This window comes from Vanacampus margaritifer, chromosome 13 (assembly GCF_051991255.1).
Source record: "Vanacampus margaritifer isolate UIUO_Vmar chromosome 13, RoL_Vmar_1.0, whole genome shotgun sequence".
In the NCBI taxonomy this organism is placed as follows: Eukaryota; Metazoa; Chordata; class Actinopteri; order Syngnathiformes; family Syngnathidae; genus Vanacampus; species Vanacampus margaritifer.
The window spans coordinates 23,082,670-23,101,752 of record NC_135444.1 but is presented as its reverse complement, the minus strand read 5'-3'; the positions used below and the strand labels follow the sequence as shown (position 1 = coordinate 23,101,752).

The following is a 19,083-nucleotide window of genomic DNA, read 5'->3' as shown; positions in this document are numbered from 1 at the left end:
CACGGATGACATCATAAAGTGGGCCCTGATTGCAAAAAGATTCGTTAACTCTTTGACTGCCAAAAACGTTAAATAACGTTTAGTAAAATCCTATGGAGGAGTGCCAAAGACGTTAAAAGACGTTTTTTTTTTTCAAAACTGAGGTGAAACTAACCATTTTCTATTGTTGATTACTCAAAAACGGAATAAGGTAGAAACAAACTTTTTTTTCTGATGAAAGATGACAGTCCAATCTTTCATTTGGTAGTATGTGTGTTTCCATAGTCCAAACACATAATTTTCTGTGGACCTTGAAAGATCAGTCAAAAGGCTTAAAATCGGCTGGCACCTACGGCATCCCTTTTCTGAAAACGTCTGGCAGTCAAAGAGTTAATGACACTGCAAGTAATCCAAGAAGTGTGATTATTGTGCTTTCATTCCAGATTTCCACTGCGATGCATCTGTCCAAGGTAAATGGTTTTTCTAGTAGTGATGACGCTACAGTATATAAAATTGCATCTATAAAGTATTCACTGGGCTTCACTTTCCCCACATTTTGTTACAGCCTGACTCCAAAATGGAATCAATTGTTTCTCACAAATTTCCACAGATTCAACAATACTCACAGGCATAGTTAGTGTACATTCTTTATCCTCTGCCAAGACTGTGGCTGACTGAGGAGTTTTGGCTAGCGTCGGTATGTCTGTATCAAGCCGCATTCAAATGAATCTTTACTTTCTAGTTAAAGATGTCAATGTTTTATAACATTTTTATGTGAGGCTGCATTGTGCGTTTCCATTCATTTCAACGGAGACGTACGGTTTTAGTGTTTTCAGTTACAAGCATAGTAACAGAATGAATTCAATTCTTATCTCAAGTCACCACTCTCACTGTAACATATTTGAACAAATCTTACAAGTTAAAAACAAACAAACACAAGTCTGTTTATTGTAAAGGAATTGTGTGGAGAATTTCAAGAGGAAAACTGGATTTCAAACATTTTCATATAAGGCTGTAATATCACCAAATGTGGAAAAAATGGAAGCACTGTGAAAACTTGGATGCTCTGTACATGTACACGTGGAATCACTGCAGCCATTTCCTCAATTAGGGGGATTTTGTGTGGGTGGACACCGGGGCCGGCCTTCCCATCGGGGCCCAGGTGAAGGTGACCGACACGGGGCAGCTTCAGCTAATCGATGATGAAGGAAAGGTAAAAATCAATCAATCAATCAATAATTGGCTACCTTCCGAGCGTATATCTATTTTTAACCTTGCGATTTCCAGGAGCACAAGATCACGAAGCGCATGGAAGGCGGCCTGCGGCCCATGCACCCCACCTCGGTGGAGGGCGTGGACGACATGATCCGGCTGGGGGACCTGAACGAGGCCGGCCTCCTCAGGAACCTCCTGGTGCGACACAAAGACGGACACATCTACGTAAGTCCATCCCGCCCCGCTTTTATGGGGTCCTAATCACCCTGCTGGAAGTGCTTAGACCGCCGCCCTGGACTTTGCTCCCCTCTTGGGCTTTTATCACTCGTCTCCGTGGTGACTAACCGGCCTCTGCCGAGAAAAGGAAACTGAAGTTCCGAATGCTGTACATGTCAGAGTCCTCATGACCGGTGGTGGGGCAGGAGGTTGGCCAGAGTTCCAAGGGGGGCCGCTACCAGACTTCTGCCAGTTTTTAAGCTACCTGTTTGTCTGTCGTGGTTTAAATAAAATAATAATAATTTTGTTACAATTTTTTGAGTAAGATGTTACACTACCTTACGCTACTACTACACCACCTTTTCACTGAAGCAACCCCCTTCGCTCCCGGTGGATTTACTGGATTTTGACTAATTTTGCCAGGCCCACAGAATATTGTGCTCTATTGCTATAAAAACATGGAAGCTACCATAAGAAAGATTAGCATCTCTTCTTTCATCAGAAAAAAAAATCTATTTCTATCGGTTTCTGTTTTGCAGCAATTAGCATTAGAATGTAGCTTAACTAGCTTTAATAAGTTTCATCATTATTCACATATCTGTTGTGGGGGAAACAGCTTTTTGCAACATGGCCCTGGCTGATCTCTTATACTCTGCTGCCACATGCTGGACGTTTTTCTAATAACTACCATCCATTGCTTTAAGCGAGCTCTTCAGTTCAGAGTCTGCACCAAAGCCTTCTCATTTAAAAAAAAAAACATAAAAAATGTATAAATACGTTTTTGGGACTATGGTAATATTTAAAATGGAACTGTTCGTAGTGCGGCAGATCGCAACTTTCCATTCAAATACCTTTTCATTAAGCTCATGTGGAAACGGTCAGAGTTCTGTGTGATGAGAAGGACCAAGGTAACCCGTTACCAACACCGACTGTGGGAGTACGGTGGCCCAAAAGGCTCCAAAAGACATTCAACGACTGACCGCGTGTGTTTCCAGACGTACACGGGTTCTATCCTGGTGGCGGTGAACCCCTACCAGCTGTTGCCGCTCTACACGGCCGACCACGTGCACCAGTACACGGACCGGCGACTGGGCGAGCTGCCGCCGCACGTCTTCGCCATCGCAGACAGCTGCTTCTTCAAAATGCGCCGCAACCGCAGGAACCAATGCTGTGTCATCAGGTTTGCCGACCTCTCAGGTTCTTCTAGCTTGAACCTGTGACTGTGTTTTTACCATGTGAAGGACTTTGTGAGTGGTCTTGTGTGAGAAGTGCTCATTCCGGTTTTGTGTGCCGTTGCCGCCACAGTGGAGAATCAGGGGCCGGCAAAACGGAGAGCACCAAACTCATGCTGCAGTTCCTAGCGGCGGTAAGCGGCCAGCACTCCTGGATCGAGCAGCAGATCCTGGAGGCCAATCCCATCTTGGAAGGTAACATACCCCAGGGGTTTTCCTTGGCTCAAACTGAGGCAGAGGTACCGGTTTTTGAGCCAAAGTTGGCCTGACATTAGGTGGGGGCCGCTGCCTACAAGATTTATAAATAGGGAAAACCCTAGAGGCGATACGGTGGCCAGGTTGTAACATCCCCCTCCTCCTGAGTCCTGAGGTTGGGAGTGCAAATCCGGCCGATGGGCTAAACCTGACACCAAATAGTCCTTAGGTGTGAATGGTTGTTGGTCTATATGTGACCCGTCCAGTCCATGGTGTGTTCCAAAGTCTTTGACACCCCACAGCCTTTGGGAACGCGAAAACCATCCGCAATGACAACTCCAGCCGCTTCGGCAAGTACATCGACATTAACTTCACCAAAGGCGGTGCCATCGAAGGGGCTCGCATCGAGCAGTACCTGCTGGAGAAGTCCAGGGTGTGTCGTCAGGTAAGCTCTCAGGACCACTAGAAACAAATTCCAGTCCTGAAGTTGAAGACTGTTTGCTTTCCAGGCGCCCGAGGAGAGGAACTACCATGTTTTCTACTACATGCTGATGGGAATGCCGGCCGAGCAGAAGAAGATCCTTTCGCTGGGGACCGCTGCTCAATACAACTACTTGACCATGGTACTGGAAGCCGTCGACAAAGACTCCTCTTACTTAAGTACAGTAAGGAAGTATTTGTACTTGTTTACTCATCACCAATACACAAACAGGGAAAGTGCACCAGCTGCGAGGGTCGTGACGATGTTAAGGAATACGCTCACTTCCGCTCGGCGCTGAAGATCCTCATGTTCAGCGAAAATGATACCTGGGAAATCTGCAAGCTGCTCGCAGCCATCCTGCACATCGGCAATGTCAACTTTGAAGGTGGGAGAGGTCTAAGGCAAGCATGTTTAGAATTTTGGTCCTTACTTGGTCTTGGCATGGCTTAGGGTCCTCAAAGTCTTGGTCTTCTCAAGGTCTTGGTATTTCACTTGTCTCAGTTACTAAAATATTGGTCTTGATTTGGTTTTAGCTCCTCAACGTCTTGGTCTTGGTTCTTGAACTTCTTGTTGTTTAATTCTCAAAGTCTTGGTATTTGACTTGGTCTTGGCTCCTCAAAATCTTGACTCATCCTTAATGCCTCAAAGTCTTGGGTTTGATTCAGCTCTCCAAATTGTGATCTTGACTTGGTCCTGGTTCCTCAGAGTTTTGATTTGGTCTCTTCTCCTCAAATATTTGGTTTTGACATGGTCCCGGCTCATGAAAATCTTGGTCTCGGCTTCTTAAAATCTTCAATCGACATGGTTCTAATTCTGTAAAGTCTTTATCTTGACTTGGTTTCAACCCTTCAAAATCTTGAACTTGGTCTCACTCTCAATCTTCGGGTCTTGCTGTTGACATATCCTCAACCTTTAGTCTTTCTCCGGACTTGGCCTCAACCCCTTAAAGTCTTGATCAAGGTCTCTCATAGTCTTAGCTTTTGACCTGCTCCCAGCTCCTAAAAGTCTTGTTTTGACTTAATTGCAACCCATCAAATTCTTGTTTCTCAATTTGTTCTTAGTCCCTTAAAGTCATGACCTTGACTTGTCTTCAAGTCTAAAATGATCCCACTCCCCTCAATTTCAGGGACCATCGTAAACAACCTGGAGGGCTGCGAAATCCTTTCGTCAATGCATTTCGACATGGTCAGCCAACTTTTGGAGGTGAGTAAATCTACTTGGTAGCAAATGTGAGCTAGTTGTTGTAGTTCAAGGTTTACAACACTTGCTGTGATTGCCCTCGTCCATCAGGTGGATCCTAAAGTTCTGGGGAAGAGTCTGACTCAACGTTCCTTCATGACTATTAGGGAGAGTGTGAGCAAAGTTCTGACCTCAGCTCAGGCCCTCGATGGCAGAGACGCCTTTGTTAAGGTAACAGGAAGTCACTCCTGAACTTTTCCTTTTAAATGTGCGATTCTGGTTGACAATGTCATTACTGTGCTTCAGTGTAACCAACATAAATGCAACCAAATAGGTAAAAAACAAACAAAAGAATAAGTCTTGGTCTTGCTCTCCAACTTTCAAAATCTTCGCCTAGATTAAATTTTTGCTCCTCAGAGATTTCGTCTTCTTGGTCTCACTTAAAGTCTTAACTTGTTCTCGGCTGCTCAACGTCTTGCTTTTGACTTTGTATCAATGCCTCAAAATCTCTCTTCTGAGTTTTAGTCTTTTCTTGGTCTCTGCTCTTAATGTCTTGAGCTGGACTTCTTCTTTGCGCCTTCAAATCTTGGTCTTGTCTTAGTCCCCCAACCCCCAAAGTCTTCGCCTTGACTTGAGCTTCTCAGTGTCTCGGTCTTGATTTGATCTTGACTCCTCAAAAAGTCTTCACCAGATTTTAAAGTGAGGGCATGGAGGCGATTTCAATAGGATGCTATGAGTACAAGGACTCTTACTTAAATAGTACTTTAACTAGAATGTAAGAAGGCTTAAAGAGTGTAACAAGTGTATATTTTGTTCTGTTGATAATCTGCTGCGTGTGCGTCTGTGTGTGTGCGCGCGCGAACCTCTTGTGTTTCGATGGACACGCTTTATGACAGATATTATTTTCTTTTATGGTCGGCCAGGCTATTTACGGCCGCCTTTTTATTTGGGTGGTGGACAAAATCAATGCGGCCATTCACAAGCCGGCCGGGGAGTCCGACGAGGTCAGGCAGTCCATCGGCCTCCTTGACATCTTCGGCTTCGAGAATTTCAACACAAACAGGTCAGTGTTCACTCCCTCCAGAATCCATGTTTTCTGGCATAGATCTATCATCCGTCTCCTTGTCTATGTTGTTTTTGTAACTTTAAAGAGATGGCAAAAGTACTCAAACTGTACTTAAGTAGAAGTACAGATGTAGAGTTCTTATTAAAAAAAAGAGACAAAAATAGTCCGAAATATGGCACCTTGACTTCCGATTGCCTCACCTTATGTTTTTCATTTTTTATTTTTTTTGCCTTGTGTTGTAAGGTTGCTAATGACAACAAAGCAATACTGTTATTTTCAATCTCTATTGTAACAAAAAAGAATTGTAGTGTTTTTAGGAGGGACTGGAGCGGATTAGTGGCATTTCAGTTGATCACAATGGGGAATATTAATTTGATATATGAGTAAACTGAGTTACCGTACGAGCTTGGTCGCAAGACTAATTCAACTCTTAAGTCAAGGCACCACCTGATGTAGGTAAAGTCCAGTCCAATCAAGACATATTTGTACTCAGTTACTTCTCACCACTGCAGCTTTGAGCAGCTCTGCATCAACTACGCCAACGAGCAGCTCCAGCAGTTTTTCGTCAGGCACGTGTTCAAGCTGGAGCAGGAGGAGTATGCCCGGGAAAGCATCGTGTGGGAGCGCATCAACTACAAGGACAACCAGGAAACTTTGGATGTGCTTGCCAATAAGGCTCTCAACATTCTGGCCCTCATCGATGAAGAAAGCAACTTCCCCAAGGTCCAAAATCTCCAGGTCAAAACATTCCTGTTTTATGATCAGGTTCAAAGTGTTTTTGTTTTTTTCCGGTCTGACTCTTCAGGGAACAGATACAACCATGCTCCAAAAAATGAATCAGGTCCACGGGAAGGGGGGCATCTACATTTCCCCCAAGAATAACTACGAGACTCAATTTGGAGTCAATCATTTTGCAGGTGTTGTCTACTACGACTCCAAAGGTAATTTAAAAACTAGCCCACGGCATGGCAACCATCAAAGTCTTGGCTTAAGTCAAGTTATGGTTTTAAGACATGGTTTGGGTTTCCCGCAGAACTAGGGTTTCAAAGTCTCACATAAAACAATAATCTTTCATACTTGTTTGTTCCCAAGGTTTCCTAGAGAAGAACCGCGACGCCCTAAGCCCAGACCTCATCCAGCTGGTGGAGACCTCCAGTAACAAGTTGCTCAAGATGGTTTTTCAGAAGGAGATGTCCAACAACAACAGCACCAAGAACACAGCCAACCCCAGGATGGTCATCAACACACACAAGAACACGCTAAGGGTCAGTTATCATTACCCACTGGTTAGAAACCATATAATGCTATCTTGAAACCAAAACCCAGTCCTGAAACCTTAATTTCAAAACCTGACTTGGCGTAAGTAATAATATGTGGTATGTTTGTGTGCGACAGCAAGCCAACGACGGCAAGAAGCGAGTTCCCACGCTGACTGGTCAATTCCGCCAATCCTTAGACTCTCTGATGAAAACCCTTACGGGGTGTCAGCCGTACTTCATCCGATGCATCAAACCCAACGACTACAAGAAGCCAATGGTTAGCACAACCCACCCTAGCGCATAACAATCGAGTCCACGCACACATTTATTTGTGTGTTTTCTTGTGTGTGTATTCAGCTGTTTGACAGAGAATTGTGCCTGCGTCAGCTGCGCTACTCCGGCATGATGGAGACCATCAGGATCCGCAAAGCTGGTTATCCAGTACGCTACACATTTGACGAGTTCCTGGACCGCTACAGGGTTCTTCTCAAGACCTACATCTGTGACCCACAAAAGGTGCGTGGATTTGTTGGATACTTTAATTCTTGGTCTTCTTGACTCTGTCTTACCTCTTGCATTATTTGTCCTGAATTGGTCTTGACTTGGTGTTGGTTCCTTGGTCTTGACTCATTCTCAAACTGTTGGTCTTGGCCTCTGGTTTTTGCTTATTCTCGGCACCTCAAAGTCTCGTTCTTGGCTCATTCTCAAATTGTTGGTCTTGACTTGGTCTCAACCCTCAAATTTTTGTCTTGACTGGACATCTTGGTCTTGTCTCTTGACTTTTTAACATTTCCGCGAGGTTCCTCAGTCTGGTTCTTATTTTGATCTCCTAAAAATCTTGATCCAACCATCCGAACCTTGTCCTTGACTTGGTCTTCACTACTCAATATCTTGGTTTGGCTCCTTAAAGTCAAGGTCTTGACTAATTGTTGGCTCCTCAGTGTTTTGGTTTTGACCCCTACATTTCTTGGTCTTGACTTCTCAACGTTCTTGTCTTGCCATGGTCTACAGTCTTCAAAGTCTTGTTTGGTTCCTCATAGTCCTAACTTGCCCTCCAACCGCACAAATGATTGCTCTGGAGATGGTTTTTGTCTCCTCAAATTATTATTTTTTTATTTTGTTTTGGCAGGAAAGCAAAGAGAAATGCTGCGAAAGCATCTGTGAGTCTGTGCTGTCCGGAGAGGGTGACTGGAAGACTGGAAAGACAAAGATCTTCCTGAAGGTGAGCTGACTTTGAATGATGAATGAATGATATGACAAAAAAAAACCTTTAAAAACATAACAAATGGCCTTTAGGACTTCCACGACACCATGCTGGAAGTGGAGCGGATGAAAGAACTGAACGCCAAGGCACTTTTGATCCAGAAGGTTCTACGAGGTTACAAATACAGGTAGAAGCGATAAGATATCAATCACATGTATTGTGATCAGCATTATTGATGAGACATTTTTTGCAGGAAACATTTCCTAAAGAAAAGAGCAGCTGCTCTCGTCATTCAGAAGCATTGGCGAGGACACAAAGGGAGACAAGTGTACCGTGTGGTGAGTCCAGGCAACAGTCTTATTACACATTTTTCACAAAAAAGTTGCAAATGTTAGCTCAATATCCCTTTTTTGTGAGTAGTTTATACTCCTACTAAGCATTAAAGATGAAATTATCCTTCACTCTTGATGTGATTTTTAGGTCCAGAAAGGTTTTGCCAGGCTGCAGGCACAAATTCGCTCCCGCCAGCTACACCTCCAGTACAAGAGAAAGCGGCAGGCGGCCATCTTGTTGCAGGCACAGGTGCGGGGCTACGTGGCCCGCAAGGACTGGAAGCGCAAGAGGGACGCCGTGGTCTTCCTGCAAGCGCAAACCAGAGGCCTGCTGGCCAGGAAGGCTCTCAACAAAATGAGGAGAATCGTAAGGCCAACGTCAGCGTCTGACACTTTCAAGCTAGCGTTATAGTTTTAAACAAGGTTTATTGTTTTAAAGTAGGGTTTCAAGACAGGGTTAGGGTTTCAAATCCGAATGAAAGTTTTAGCAAGTGCTAGTGTTTCAAATTAGAGTTTCAAAGAGGTTCAAACAAGGGTAAGGGTTTCAAATATGTGACTTAAGACTGTTATGGTTTCAAATGAGGTTTTCAAAGGAGGGTTTAAAACCAGAGTTAGGGTTTAAAGTTATGGTTAAAATTATTGCTTGAAAACAGAGTTACGGTTTGGAGAGTTTTAAAGATGGATTAGTTCAAATGTGTGTTTCACAGTTCATGTCTATGTGGAAGGCATGAATTTTTTTTCTGATATTTAATGTCTGTAGACATGGTTTTATATCTATCTATCTATACCTTAATATTACATTTATTCATCTATATACTGTATGTGTGTATATATATATATATTTATATATGCATCCATCTATACTCTTAAGCATCTGTCAGGTAAAGAGAAAGAGGCCGAGCGTCTGAACATGCTGAAACGTCAGAAGCATCTTGAGGACGTGCTCAGGCAGGAGAAGGAGAAGGAGATGGAGGCCCGAGCCCAGTCCGAGTCCATCACGGATAAGCAGGTGGACGACATCTTTGGCTTCCTGCCCGTCATGGTGGGGGGCCAAGAGGGGCAGGCACCCGAAGGATTCGAGGTGAGGACCACAAAACTCCCCCAAGTCCTGCTTTGATGTCAACATATACTTTGTGTGCTTTCAAGACCTTGGAGAACAAGCGGGTTCTCCTGGAGGAGATCGACATTGACAGTATCTCTATTGAGGACGAAGACCTGCCCGTAGAGGACCAGGACGACCTGGACGATTACCCCTTCTCCAAATTGGCGTCAATGTACTTCCAGGGCGGTGCGACGCCTTCGCACATCCGCCAGAGGCTGAGACGGCCGCTGCTCTACCATGAGGATGAAGGAGATGTCCTGGTGCGTCCCCATTCGTTAACAGCTCTTTTCAGACTAGCCGGGAAGTCAGTACCTTAGTTTTCTGCTTGGCAGCTAGCGCCAGAAGCTAACATAGAAGTCTACATCTTCATACTGATGTCAAATGAAAATATATCACACACAAAACAAAGCAACAAGCATAAGCTAGCAAAGTAGTTGGCTGAGCGTGAGAAACGAGCGTAGCACTTTAAATCTTCAGACTCACTTAAAAGACATTAAAACACTAATTTGCGGTCAGTTGCTTGCGGTCATCAGCTAGCGGCACGAAGCTAATAAAGGACTCGAGGACAGACTGGATCTCGGTATGGGAGGTTATGTCAGCTATGAAAGACGAGAAACTAATATAAACGTAATGTAAACTACTTACCATAATACAAAATATACATTCTGCATTTTAATCACTATGCGTTGGCGACAAACTAGCAACTAGCTCGTTAGCGACTTCCCATTTGTCTGGAACGTAGCCCCAATCATTTCTCAAGTTTAGCTCCTTCCCTCATGATGACATCATTTGATTGCTCCTGTTCTGTTCTTGTGTGGTTACCAGGCCTCGCTGACAGTTTGGTGGATCATCTTGAGGTTCATGGGGGATCTTCCTGAGCCTAAAATGCAATTCCAGGTCCAGCGAAGCTCTTCACAGGAGCGCTTTCTCACCCAGGATGTCCTCAACAGAAAGGACAGACGTCTCAGTCACATGGTTGGGCTCGATCAGGTACAAAGCCCTTGCAATACATCCTTCATGGTGTACACATGGCTTGGATTAATTCCAGCCAAACTGGTTCTGGTGTTGGTTTTCTACTTCTTCCAAAGAAAAATGCAAAATTTTGTGGCTAGAGAGTGACTTACTCCTGGCATTGATTTTGGTACTTGGACTACTTGGGAAGAATGTTACTATTACTTAACATTGCCAGGGTTTACGTTTCAAGTGTCAAATAGGGTTTCCAGGGTTAGAGTTTCAAAGTAGGGATCTGCTAAATCAATTTAGCAAAAACGCTGCATCTTAATGAGGCCTCTGCATTTACTATCTTTTTGTTTTAGCGTGTGCTCCGGAACAAAAAGGACCCACAGCCTTCTCCAGTTCAAGAGGAGTCCACTCCTAACAGAAAATCCTCCATCTTCACGGATCTACTGTCCAGAAACAAGAGGGCAGCTCCTAGTGAGGCAACCCCAAATGCCAAGGTCTACACTGTCCCTGAAGGGGGCCCTCGCACTAGGAAGGGCTCCACCTTCACGGACCTACTCTCCCGGACTCGGAAAACATCCAGTGTTCAGGAAAATGGAATTCCCAAATCCTCGCCCAGCTTCCGGAAGCACTCCATCATCATGGAAGAGGTGAGACTGAGACCATTAAACCATTTGACGTCACACATACCTCCAGGTCATAGGTATCAAATTCCGGTCCTCGAGGTCCACGATCCTGCAGGTTTTGGATGTATCCCATCTCCAACACAGCTGATATATGATCATTTCATCAGCAAGCTCTGCATAAGCCTGATATTGATCCTGTTGATTGGAATCAGCTTGTGTTGGAAGAGGGATAGCTCCAAAACCTGCAGGATTGCTGCCCTCAAGGACCGGAGTTTGACATCTATGCTCCAGGTGATGATAGCTCCGGTGGTAACACTAGTAAACAAACCCGTTAGCCTTCTCTACTACTGTAGTTTGAATGTGTGATATGCCAGTTGAGAAGATGTTACTTGAGGTAAATTACTCTGAAAAGAGCTAAAACTCCTGGCCATAATTAATTTTAACAGTTAATATTAACGGTATAAAAGTTTTTGTCTTAATTTCAGATCAAGTCAGTGGTAGTGAGTCTTTCTGCCACCTCGAAACTGCTGGATTCATTGTTTACAAAAAATACAAAAAAGATCATTATTCCCTTTTAGTCTGAGGATCAGGTGGATCAGGTGTCCAAGGCTACGGCCCTACAGACTGTGAAGGAGGATGATGGCGACGTCATGATCGGTGAGGGGCCCACCCTGGACCGTCCCCTGACGTCTCTGGAGAAGCTGCACTTCATCGTGGGATATGCCATAGTTCGGCGCGACCTCAGGGATGAGATCTATTGCCAGATCTGCAAGCAGCTGCAGGACAACAACAACCGGAACAGCTATTTCCGAGGATGGATCCTGCTCTCACTCTGTCTGGGCGTCTTCCCGCCCAGTGAACGGATTATAAGGGTGAGGAGGTCATTTTGACACTATGTGGCACCATTTTGACATTCAGAAGCTGACATAGAAGTCTACACCTTCACTCTGATGAATTGTTAAACTTGAAATAAATACGAGTCTTACCTTTTATTTGTAAAAGGGGCTAACCAATCGGTGACTGCCTCGTTAGTTAGTGACTAAAAGACAGACAGCTGCTAGATAGTTAGTGGCTAGCAAGCATGAGAAAATACTGAATCAGCTAACATAGCAGTCCAAATCTTCACACTAATTTAATGTCAAATGTCAGACATGATACACATAACACAATACAATACAATGCCTTTTGTTCACAAGTGACAAACGTGGCAGCTAATCATTTGGTGGCTCGCTTAGCAAGCGGCTAGCAATCATGAGAAGTCTAGATCGTCAGACTAATGTCATAGAAAACATTAAAACATACGTTTGGGAATCCTTGCTTCACAATTCCACCGTTGCAATTTCCCCCCTCCCTGCTCTTCTGTTGGGACAGTACATCCAGAGTTTCATCCGTTCCGCTCCGAGCGGCTATGCGTCATACTGTGCCGAAAGGCTACGCCGCACCCTCACCAACGGCCCGCGAGGGGAGCCACCGGCCTGGCTCGAGCTACAGGTACTGCGGCACATTCAGCGCTAATTTCATGGAGCGGGTTTTACCAATTTTATTGCCGTGGCAGGCAACCAAGACAAAGAAGCCCATGGTGGTGTCAGTCACGCTCATGGACGGACGCTCCGTCAACCTTCCCGTGGATTCAGCGTCCACATCTAAGGAGCTCTGCCAGCTCCTCGCCAACAAAGTCAAGCTAAAAGACACGTTTGGGTTTTCCCTCTATGTTGCTCTGTATGAAAAGGTAAATATCAGTCAGAGGTGGGAAGTCACATACTATATGTTCAAATCATAAGTTTCAAGTGTTGACCAAGTTTGAACAGTCCTGATTTACTGTTGAAGTTGAGGCTGTGTTAAATTACAAACAGATTTAATGAAGTCATTACTTGGATTAAGCAAGTCATAAGTCAAGTCATAAGTCAAGTCATAAGTCAAGTCATAAGTCAAGTCATACCGTCTTTCTCAGTCACAACATCACGTACTGGAGTTTGTTAATGGTTCCAAACCAGTCTCTGTATTGTCGTTTTTTTTTTGTCTACCCAATTAAAGGCATAACCGACATAAGTTATCGGTTAGCTAAGTTGTGAAGTTAGCATACTGTAGCTTACCTGTCTTTGTGGCTTTTAGAGTTACAGCTGAAGTTTAATGTCATTGTAGTCATGTTTTTTATCTGAGTTGTCTTTTTTTCATGACTTGAATCTAAATCTGCGTCTCTGCCTCAATGAGACTTGCTTAATGAGGTCGCTTCTGCATTCCACATTGTAGCATACGGTGGGTTTCCTGGTCGGATGACTGAAAAAAGAACTGTGAGACCTTATCTGGGGTCAAAGTGGAGCTAAGATACCATAACCATACCCATAGCCATAACTTGTGGACTCTCATTGCCAAGGTGTGGGCACTGGGCGGCGGCCGTGAGCATGTGATGGACGCCATCTCCCAGTGTGAGCAAGAGGTGAAGCGGCGCGGCGGGCAGGAGCAGCACGCACCCTGGCGCCTCTTCTTCCGCAAGGAGATCTTCACGCCATGGCACGATTGTACCGAGGACACGATCAGCACGGAGCTCATCTATCGGCAGGTTGTCCACGGTCTGAAGTTCGGAGAGTACCAAATGGAGAAGGTGAGCTCCAACCTGGATGATGCTGACGCTCCGTGAGCAAACTGTTTACGTTTTGTGTTCCCTTCTGAAATCAACGCAGGAAGATGATTTTGTCCACCTCACTGCCAAGCATCTCTATATCCAGCACGGCTCGGATAACAGCAACGAGGCAGTGAAGGAGGCAGTGCAGGCTTGCATCAGCAACTCGCTGGTGGAGGCCAAGTCTGAAGGCAAATGGGTGCAAATGGTTAGCACAGCCCACGCTCAGGTAAGTTGCATTCCTCTATTGTCATCCCTCAGGCCCTGGTGTTTGATGTTGGGCTTCTTTTGTGCAAGGGTTCCTACCTGAGTTCCTTGCAAAAAGCGGATTCTGTGAAGGCGGAGATTGTGGATTACGCCCGTGAAAAGTGGCCCATTTTCTTCTCCAGATTCTTTGAGGTCGTCAAAGTGTCAGGTAGGACTTCAGTCCATCAGGTATCAATGAGCAGGGAACTAAGTAAGAGGGACAGGGGATGTCCAATAATAGGACGATCACACTCTTCAACCTCATAGGGAATACTGCTGAGCAGAATCCGACCAGGATTTGAACCTCCTATACTGAAGGTGCAATAAGGTCTTTGTCCCGGTCATGTAGCACTGAACCAGCTATACACCCACAGAAGCATGACTGCCACTGCCAGGCCTTAGAATTTTCATGTTCTTATGTTCATGAGGATATAGGAGATTATGGCCCTGCAAGTCCACAAAAATGAAATCGAGGCAACTGGATTTTTCATAGTTGTTGAAGATGTTTCACTTTTAATCCAAAAATATTTTTCCCTCCCAACTGTTTGGCGTGGAGTCAACCTAAAATTTTGAACTGAAGAAGCCTTCTGGTATGTTTCCAGGTCCCCCACTGCCAAAGAACAAGTTCATCGTGGCCATCAACTGGACTGGCATCACCTTCCTGGATGAGCGAGAAAAGAGGCTACTGGAACTCTCCTTCCCAGAAGTAACCGGCGTTAACTCCACGAGGTAGAGACCAGAAGACAAGAAGGGATTCGAGGGTACCTCAGTCCTGAAAACTAGATACATCTTTTCTTATCCAGAAGCGCTAAAGGCCCAGCAGTGTCTTTGCTGACTCTGAAGGGAGACTTCACTCTGAGTGGATCCACGGCACAGGACATGGCTGAGCTGGTCACCATGTTCCTCAGCGGACTGACTGAGCGCTCGCAGTATGCCGTGACCCTGAAGGAGATGGAGAAGCAAGGTTTGTCACAGCGTCACTGGCTGTGTTGATTGATAACCACTTCACTGCGTCCGTCCTTCTGTCAGATGATCCAACGTTTCTCAGCTTCAAGAAGGGCGAGCTCATCATCATACTTAAAGACAATGAGTTCTCGCAGCAACGCGGCTGGATAAATGGGCAAAATGACAGAACAGGAAAAATGGGGGCCGTCCCCTTGGAGGCCATCTCAATCATGCCAACGCTCAACAAACCCACAAACGTAGCCATGGTATAGAGACAAATTGATTTAGTGCTTATTCTCTGAGCTGGCTTTGTGTTGTTAAAATGTTGGCTTTCTGTCTCCATGCCAGAGCCTCTTCAGCCTGTCCCCCAACCAGCGGCAGACCATCCTGGCCAACCAGAAAGAGACGGGTACAGTAGAGCGGCTAGCTCCATATACTCTGAGGGAGTTCTCCCTTGAGTACTTCAGGTATTTTCACCTTGTTCATGATAACCTTGATCCACCTGTGGAGACTTTAGGAAAGACCTTGCGCGCCCCCTTGTGCCCACAGGCAGCCGGCAAAGGATGTAAACCGACAGGTGATGTCACGAAACGCTGCTCCCGAGAGGCTGTGGTTGAACTCGCGTGAGCCCATAAGACAGCCACTTCTCAACAAGCTGGTGGGCAACTCAGAGTTGAGCCACAAAGCCTGCCTGGCCTTTACCGATATCCTTTTGATGATGCCATTTCGCATCTCCACAAGTTTAAAAATGGATCCACCAGAATCCAAAGGTGCCTATTTCTTCCCTGACTCAATGTGCACCCATCTTAAAGTACATGGGCGATTACCCTACCAAGCAGGTGCAGAGTCCCCTCGAACTCACCGACCAGATCTTTGAGCCCGCCACGGAAAACGAGACCCTCAGAGATGAGATCTACTGCCAGATTATGAAGCAGATGAGCAGCAATAGCAACCGGTAAGGTTCCACCACATTCTTGTTATTATGAGGACCAGATGTTGGTACTTGTATCTCTATCAAACTCCTGTTATGAATCCATTTGCAGGTTCAGTGTGGAGCAGGGGTGGCAGCTGCTGTGGTTGTGCTGCGGCCTCTTCCCTCCCAGCCAGTCACTTCTGAAGCATGCGCAACGGTTCCTGGAGTCACGGCGCATGGAGCCGCTGGCCTCCGACTGCCTGCAACGACTGCAGAGCTCTTTGAGGTCAGGATGAGCCACGGGTGGTTCAACATAAACATTGGGAAGAAAAACACGAGCGCTGAACATAAACAAACGCACGCAACGCTGCAGAACACAGACACGGAAGCATTTGACTTGTAACGTCAAACATAATCTGTCCAGGATGGAGCCCAGGAAGCTTCCGCCGCACCAGGTAGAAGTAGATGCTATCCAGCAGAACAGCACGCAGATCTACCACAAAGTCCACTTCCCCAATGACACGGGGGAGGTACGACAATCTGGCGTCGCACGCTTAATGCTAGAGAAAAGAACCTCACCATGTGTCCTATGTGTAGATCTTTGAGGTGGCGACCAGCACCAAGATCAGAGATCTCATCAGGAACATTTCCAACAAGCTGCAACTGACTACAGCTGACGGCTTCAGCCTTTTCATAAAGACGCAAGATAAGGTCTTGTGATACCTCTCTTTTCACAACATGCTGAAGAATTTCCTGTGGCTTTAATGAGTTGTTTTTCTTTGTAGGTCCTGAGTCTGAACGATAGCGACTACTTCTTTGACAGTCTGAGGCAGATCACAGACTGGTCCAAAAAGAACAAACGCATTAAAGACGGTAATTCTTGGACACTCCTGATGATATTTTACGTGGACATTTTTTGAGCACATTTGTGGGTTCTGCAGGTAATCAAGTCAGTATGCCCTACTTGGTCTTCTTCATGAGGAAGCTGTGGTTCAACGTGATCCCTGGCAGAAACCTGGAGGCCGACCTCATCTTTCACTTCCCTCAGGTGCACACCGGAGAACCAATAAAGTGACTTAAGTCCCAGCACCAGTGCACATACAGTATATATGGTCTTGTTAAAATTTGGAAGAGCTAAAGAAGACATGCTTGAAAAGACGGAGCCAAGTCTTCCATTTTGGTTCAAAGGTTCCATTTTAGGCTCAATGTTATCTGTTTCCTGGTCTGCTTCAAAAACCAACTCATCCTAAAGATTTTGTCCGATTGCCACCAAATTGGTCTGTGTTTTCCAGGAAGTCCCCAAGTATCTGAGGGGCTACCACGTGTGCACCAAGGACGACATGGTCAACATCGCTTCTCTGCTCTTCCGCATTAAAGTTGGTAATGACAAGAGTCAGTTTGTGACCATCCCCAAGATGCTGAAAGAACTCGTACCCGGTGACCAGCTCAAGACTTTTTCTGAGAACGAGTGGAAGAAGGTACGACTGTGTTATTTAACCACAATCTCTTTGGCGGCTTTTGCTAGCCAAAACAGGAGCGCGCATACAAGTCTCCCGATATAGTGCATCTTGTAAATGAGTTCCTTGCATGTTGTGTGTCCTTATATGTTCAACTGAGCTATGTGCCTCGTTGTTTTTGTTTTGTTGACATCAGAGCATCGTGGCATCTTTCAATAAGCAAGCAGGAACGACAGTGGAGGAAGCAAAGGTGGCGTTCCTGAAGGTGGTTTCTCGCTGGCCAACTTTTGGCTGTGCCTTCTTTGAAGTGAAGGTGACCCCCTCCCCGCTCCTCCATCCGTATATATTGGCTTCACTTAGTGACAACCATGAAGACGTCTTCTCGTTTTCCATCATTTCAGCAAACATCCGAGCCCAATTTTCCGGACATTGTGCGGATCGCCATCAGCAAGCAAGGACTCACCATCATACACCCCAAAACCAAGGTCGGACGGATGCTTTCACGCGCCGGTGATGAATGTCAGCCATGTTGTTAAGACATCTGTTCTCTCATGTAGGAAGTGTTGGCCAACCACCCGTTCAACCGCATCGCCAGCTGGTGCAGCGGCAGCACGTATTTCCACATGACCATCGGCAGTTTGGTGAAGGGCAGCAAATTCCTGTGCGAAACGTCGCTGGTGAGCTCTTTTTTGCCATCTTTGTGTGCTTACCAACCAACCTTGCAAGTTCCATATAAGGGCTTCTGCAAGGACGTTTGCTGTTGACGAGACCGTTTGGAGGTCATTTTGGCCATTTCGTGGGGGCCTTGAAAACAAACTTGTCGTAGAGAACTTTTCACATTGCTACAAAATTTGATTATGATGGTAAAGTTTGATGACTCGTCCCAGAACTCAAAACTTATCGCACCACATTTTTTAAAAATTCAACACCCAAAGCCAGGGTTCCGTCAAAGAAACACTTTCTGAAATTTTGTCCGATTGCTACCAAATTTGATCGTTTGGGGACGCTACATTTTTAGGGATTTGAGTTTGTAACAGTAGCAGAATTGTCAGCCATAAAAGCTACAAACTCTAATAGCGCCAACCTCCAAAATTCTGAGGATGGAGGTAAAACCTGACGAGTTGGCAAGTAATCTTAACTATGTGTATGTTTCCATTTCATCTGACTGAACCACTATTTTGCATCTGTCCAAAAAGGGCTACAAGATGGACGACCTCATCACCTCCTACGTCAACATGTACATGCAAGAGAGGAGGCCAGTGCAGAGCAGGAACCAGCGCTTCAACTGATCGCTGCACGTCCAGCTAGACTCGTCACTGCGTATGGAGACAAATTATTCTCAAAAAATGAATATACAGTATCTGTGAAAGTGTCGCAAATCTACTGCACCGAGTGCTGGAATGAAATTTAAGTATTTATTCAAGTTCCTTGTAATCATACATGTATTCCTTTACTTGATCTGATTTGATTCGTCACAAATAAATGTTTATTTTATGCACACAGAATAAATGTTTCCTCCTGAAATTGTTATCTACCTGCCTCAATTAAAATCATAAAACTTATAAAAATTATGACTAAACCCCCATCAAAAAACATCCACCCATTTTCTCTACCGCTTATCTTGTTTTTAGAGTCACGCGAAGCTGGAGCCTATTTCAGCTGATTTGGGGTGAAAAGTGGACAACATCCTGGACTGGTTGCCAGCCGGTCACTGAGCCACATACAGAGAAAACCTTTTTATTAAAAGGTTTAAGGGATATTTGACTCGTTGAGCCATTTTCATCAGCAATAAGTTAATATTTTGTCCAGAATGAATCTGGTAACTTCATTATTTTTCATGTACAATTAATACCTTA

The 19,083-nt window shown here is 45.2% G+C and overlaps 1 protein-coding gene and 1 long non-coding RNA gene across 4 annotated transcripts in view; one reads left to right on the top strand and one right to left on the bottom strand.

Annotated features, from left to right (window-relative positions):
• LOC144062811 (uncharacterized) overlaps nucleotides 1–19,083 on the bottom strand; it is a 46,671-nt gene that overhangs the window by 8,306 nt on the left and 19,282 nt on the right. For 2 of the 3 annotated variants that reach the window (XR_013296452.1, XR_013296453.1), the window contains exons 5-6: nucleotides 1,253–1,389; nucleotides 873–1,171 (exon numbers count right to left, since the gene is read on the bottom strand). The exons of the other annotated variant lie outside the window; for it this stretch is intronic. This is a non-coding gene — a long non-coding RNA (uncharacterized LOC144062811). Of the gene's footprint in view, nucleotides 1–872; nucleotides 1,172–1,252; nucleotides 1,390–19,083 lie in introns of those variants that run through there. 3 annotated transcript variants of the gene reach the window in all.
• myo7ba (myosin VIIBa) lies at nucleotides 133–18,729 on the top strand. The gene is made up of 46 exons (XM_077584523.1): nucleotides 133–449; nucleotides 1,091–1,192; nucleotides 1,267–1,419; nucleotides 2,406–2,590; nucleotides 2,716–2,837; nucleotides 3,140–3,282; nucleotides 3,347–3,460; nucleotides 3,550–3,703; nucleotides 4,445–4,521; nucleotides 4,609–4,728; nucleotides 5,421–5,560; nucleotides 6,076–6,286; nucleotides 6,369–6,504; nucleotides 6,656–6,828; nucleotides 6,959–7,099; nucleotides 7,180–7,338; nucleotides 7,952–8,044; nucleotides 8,119–8,213; nucleotides 8,280–8,364; nucleotides 8,507–8,725; nucleotides 9,230–9,439; nucleotides 9,505–9,720; nucleotides 10,286–10,450; nucleotides 10,777–11,070; nucleotides 11,625–11,918; nucleotides 12,418–12,537; nucleotides 12,602–12,775; nucleotides 13,421–13,648; nucleotides 13,728–13,895; nucleotides 13,964–14,081; nucleotides 14,515–14,641; nucleotides 14,716–14,876; nucleotides 14,942–15,123; nucleotides 15,206–15,324; nucleotides 15,407–15,561; nucleotides 15,659–15,812; nucleotides 15,901–16,056; nucleotides 16,195–16,300; nucleotides 16,368–16,481; nucleotides 16,556–16,643; nucleotides 16,712–16,818; nucleotides 17,063–17,248; nucleotides 17,424–17,540; nucleotides 17,629–17,712; nucleotides 17,785–17,904; nucleotides 18,424–18,729. Exons 1-46 carry the CDS (start codon nucleotides 249–251, stop codon nucleotides 18,514–18,516), a joined length of 6,879 nt encoding a protein of 2,292 aa, XP_077440649.1. The 5' UTR covers nucleotides 133–248; the 3' UTR covers nucleotides 18,517–18,729.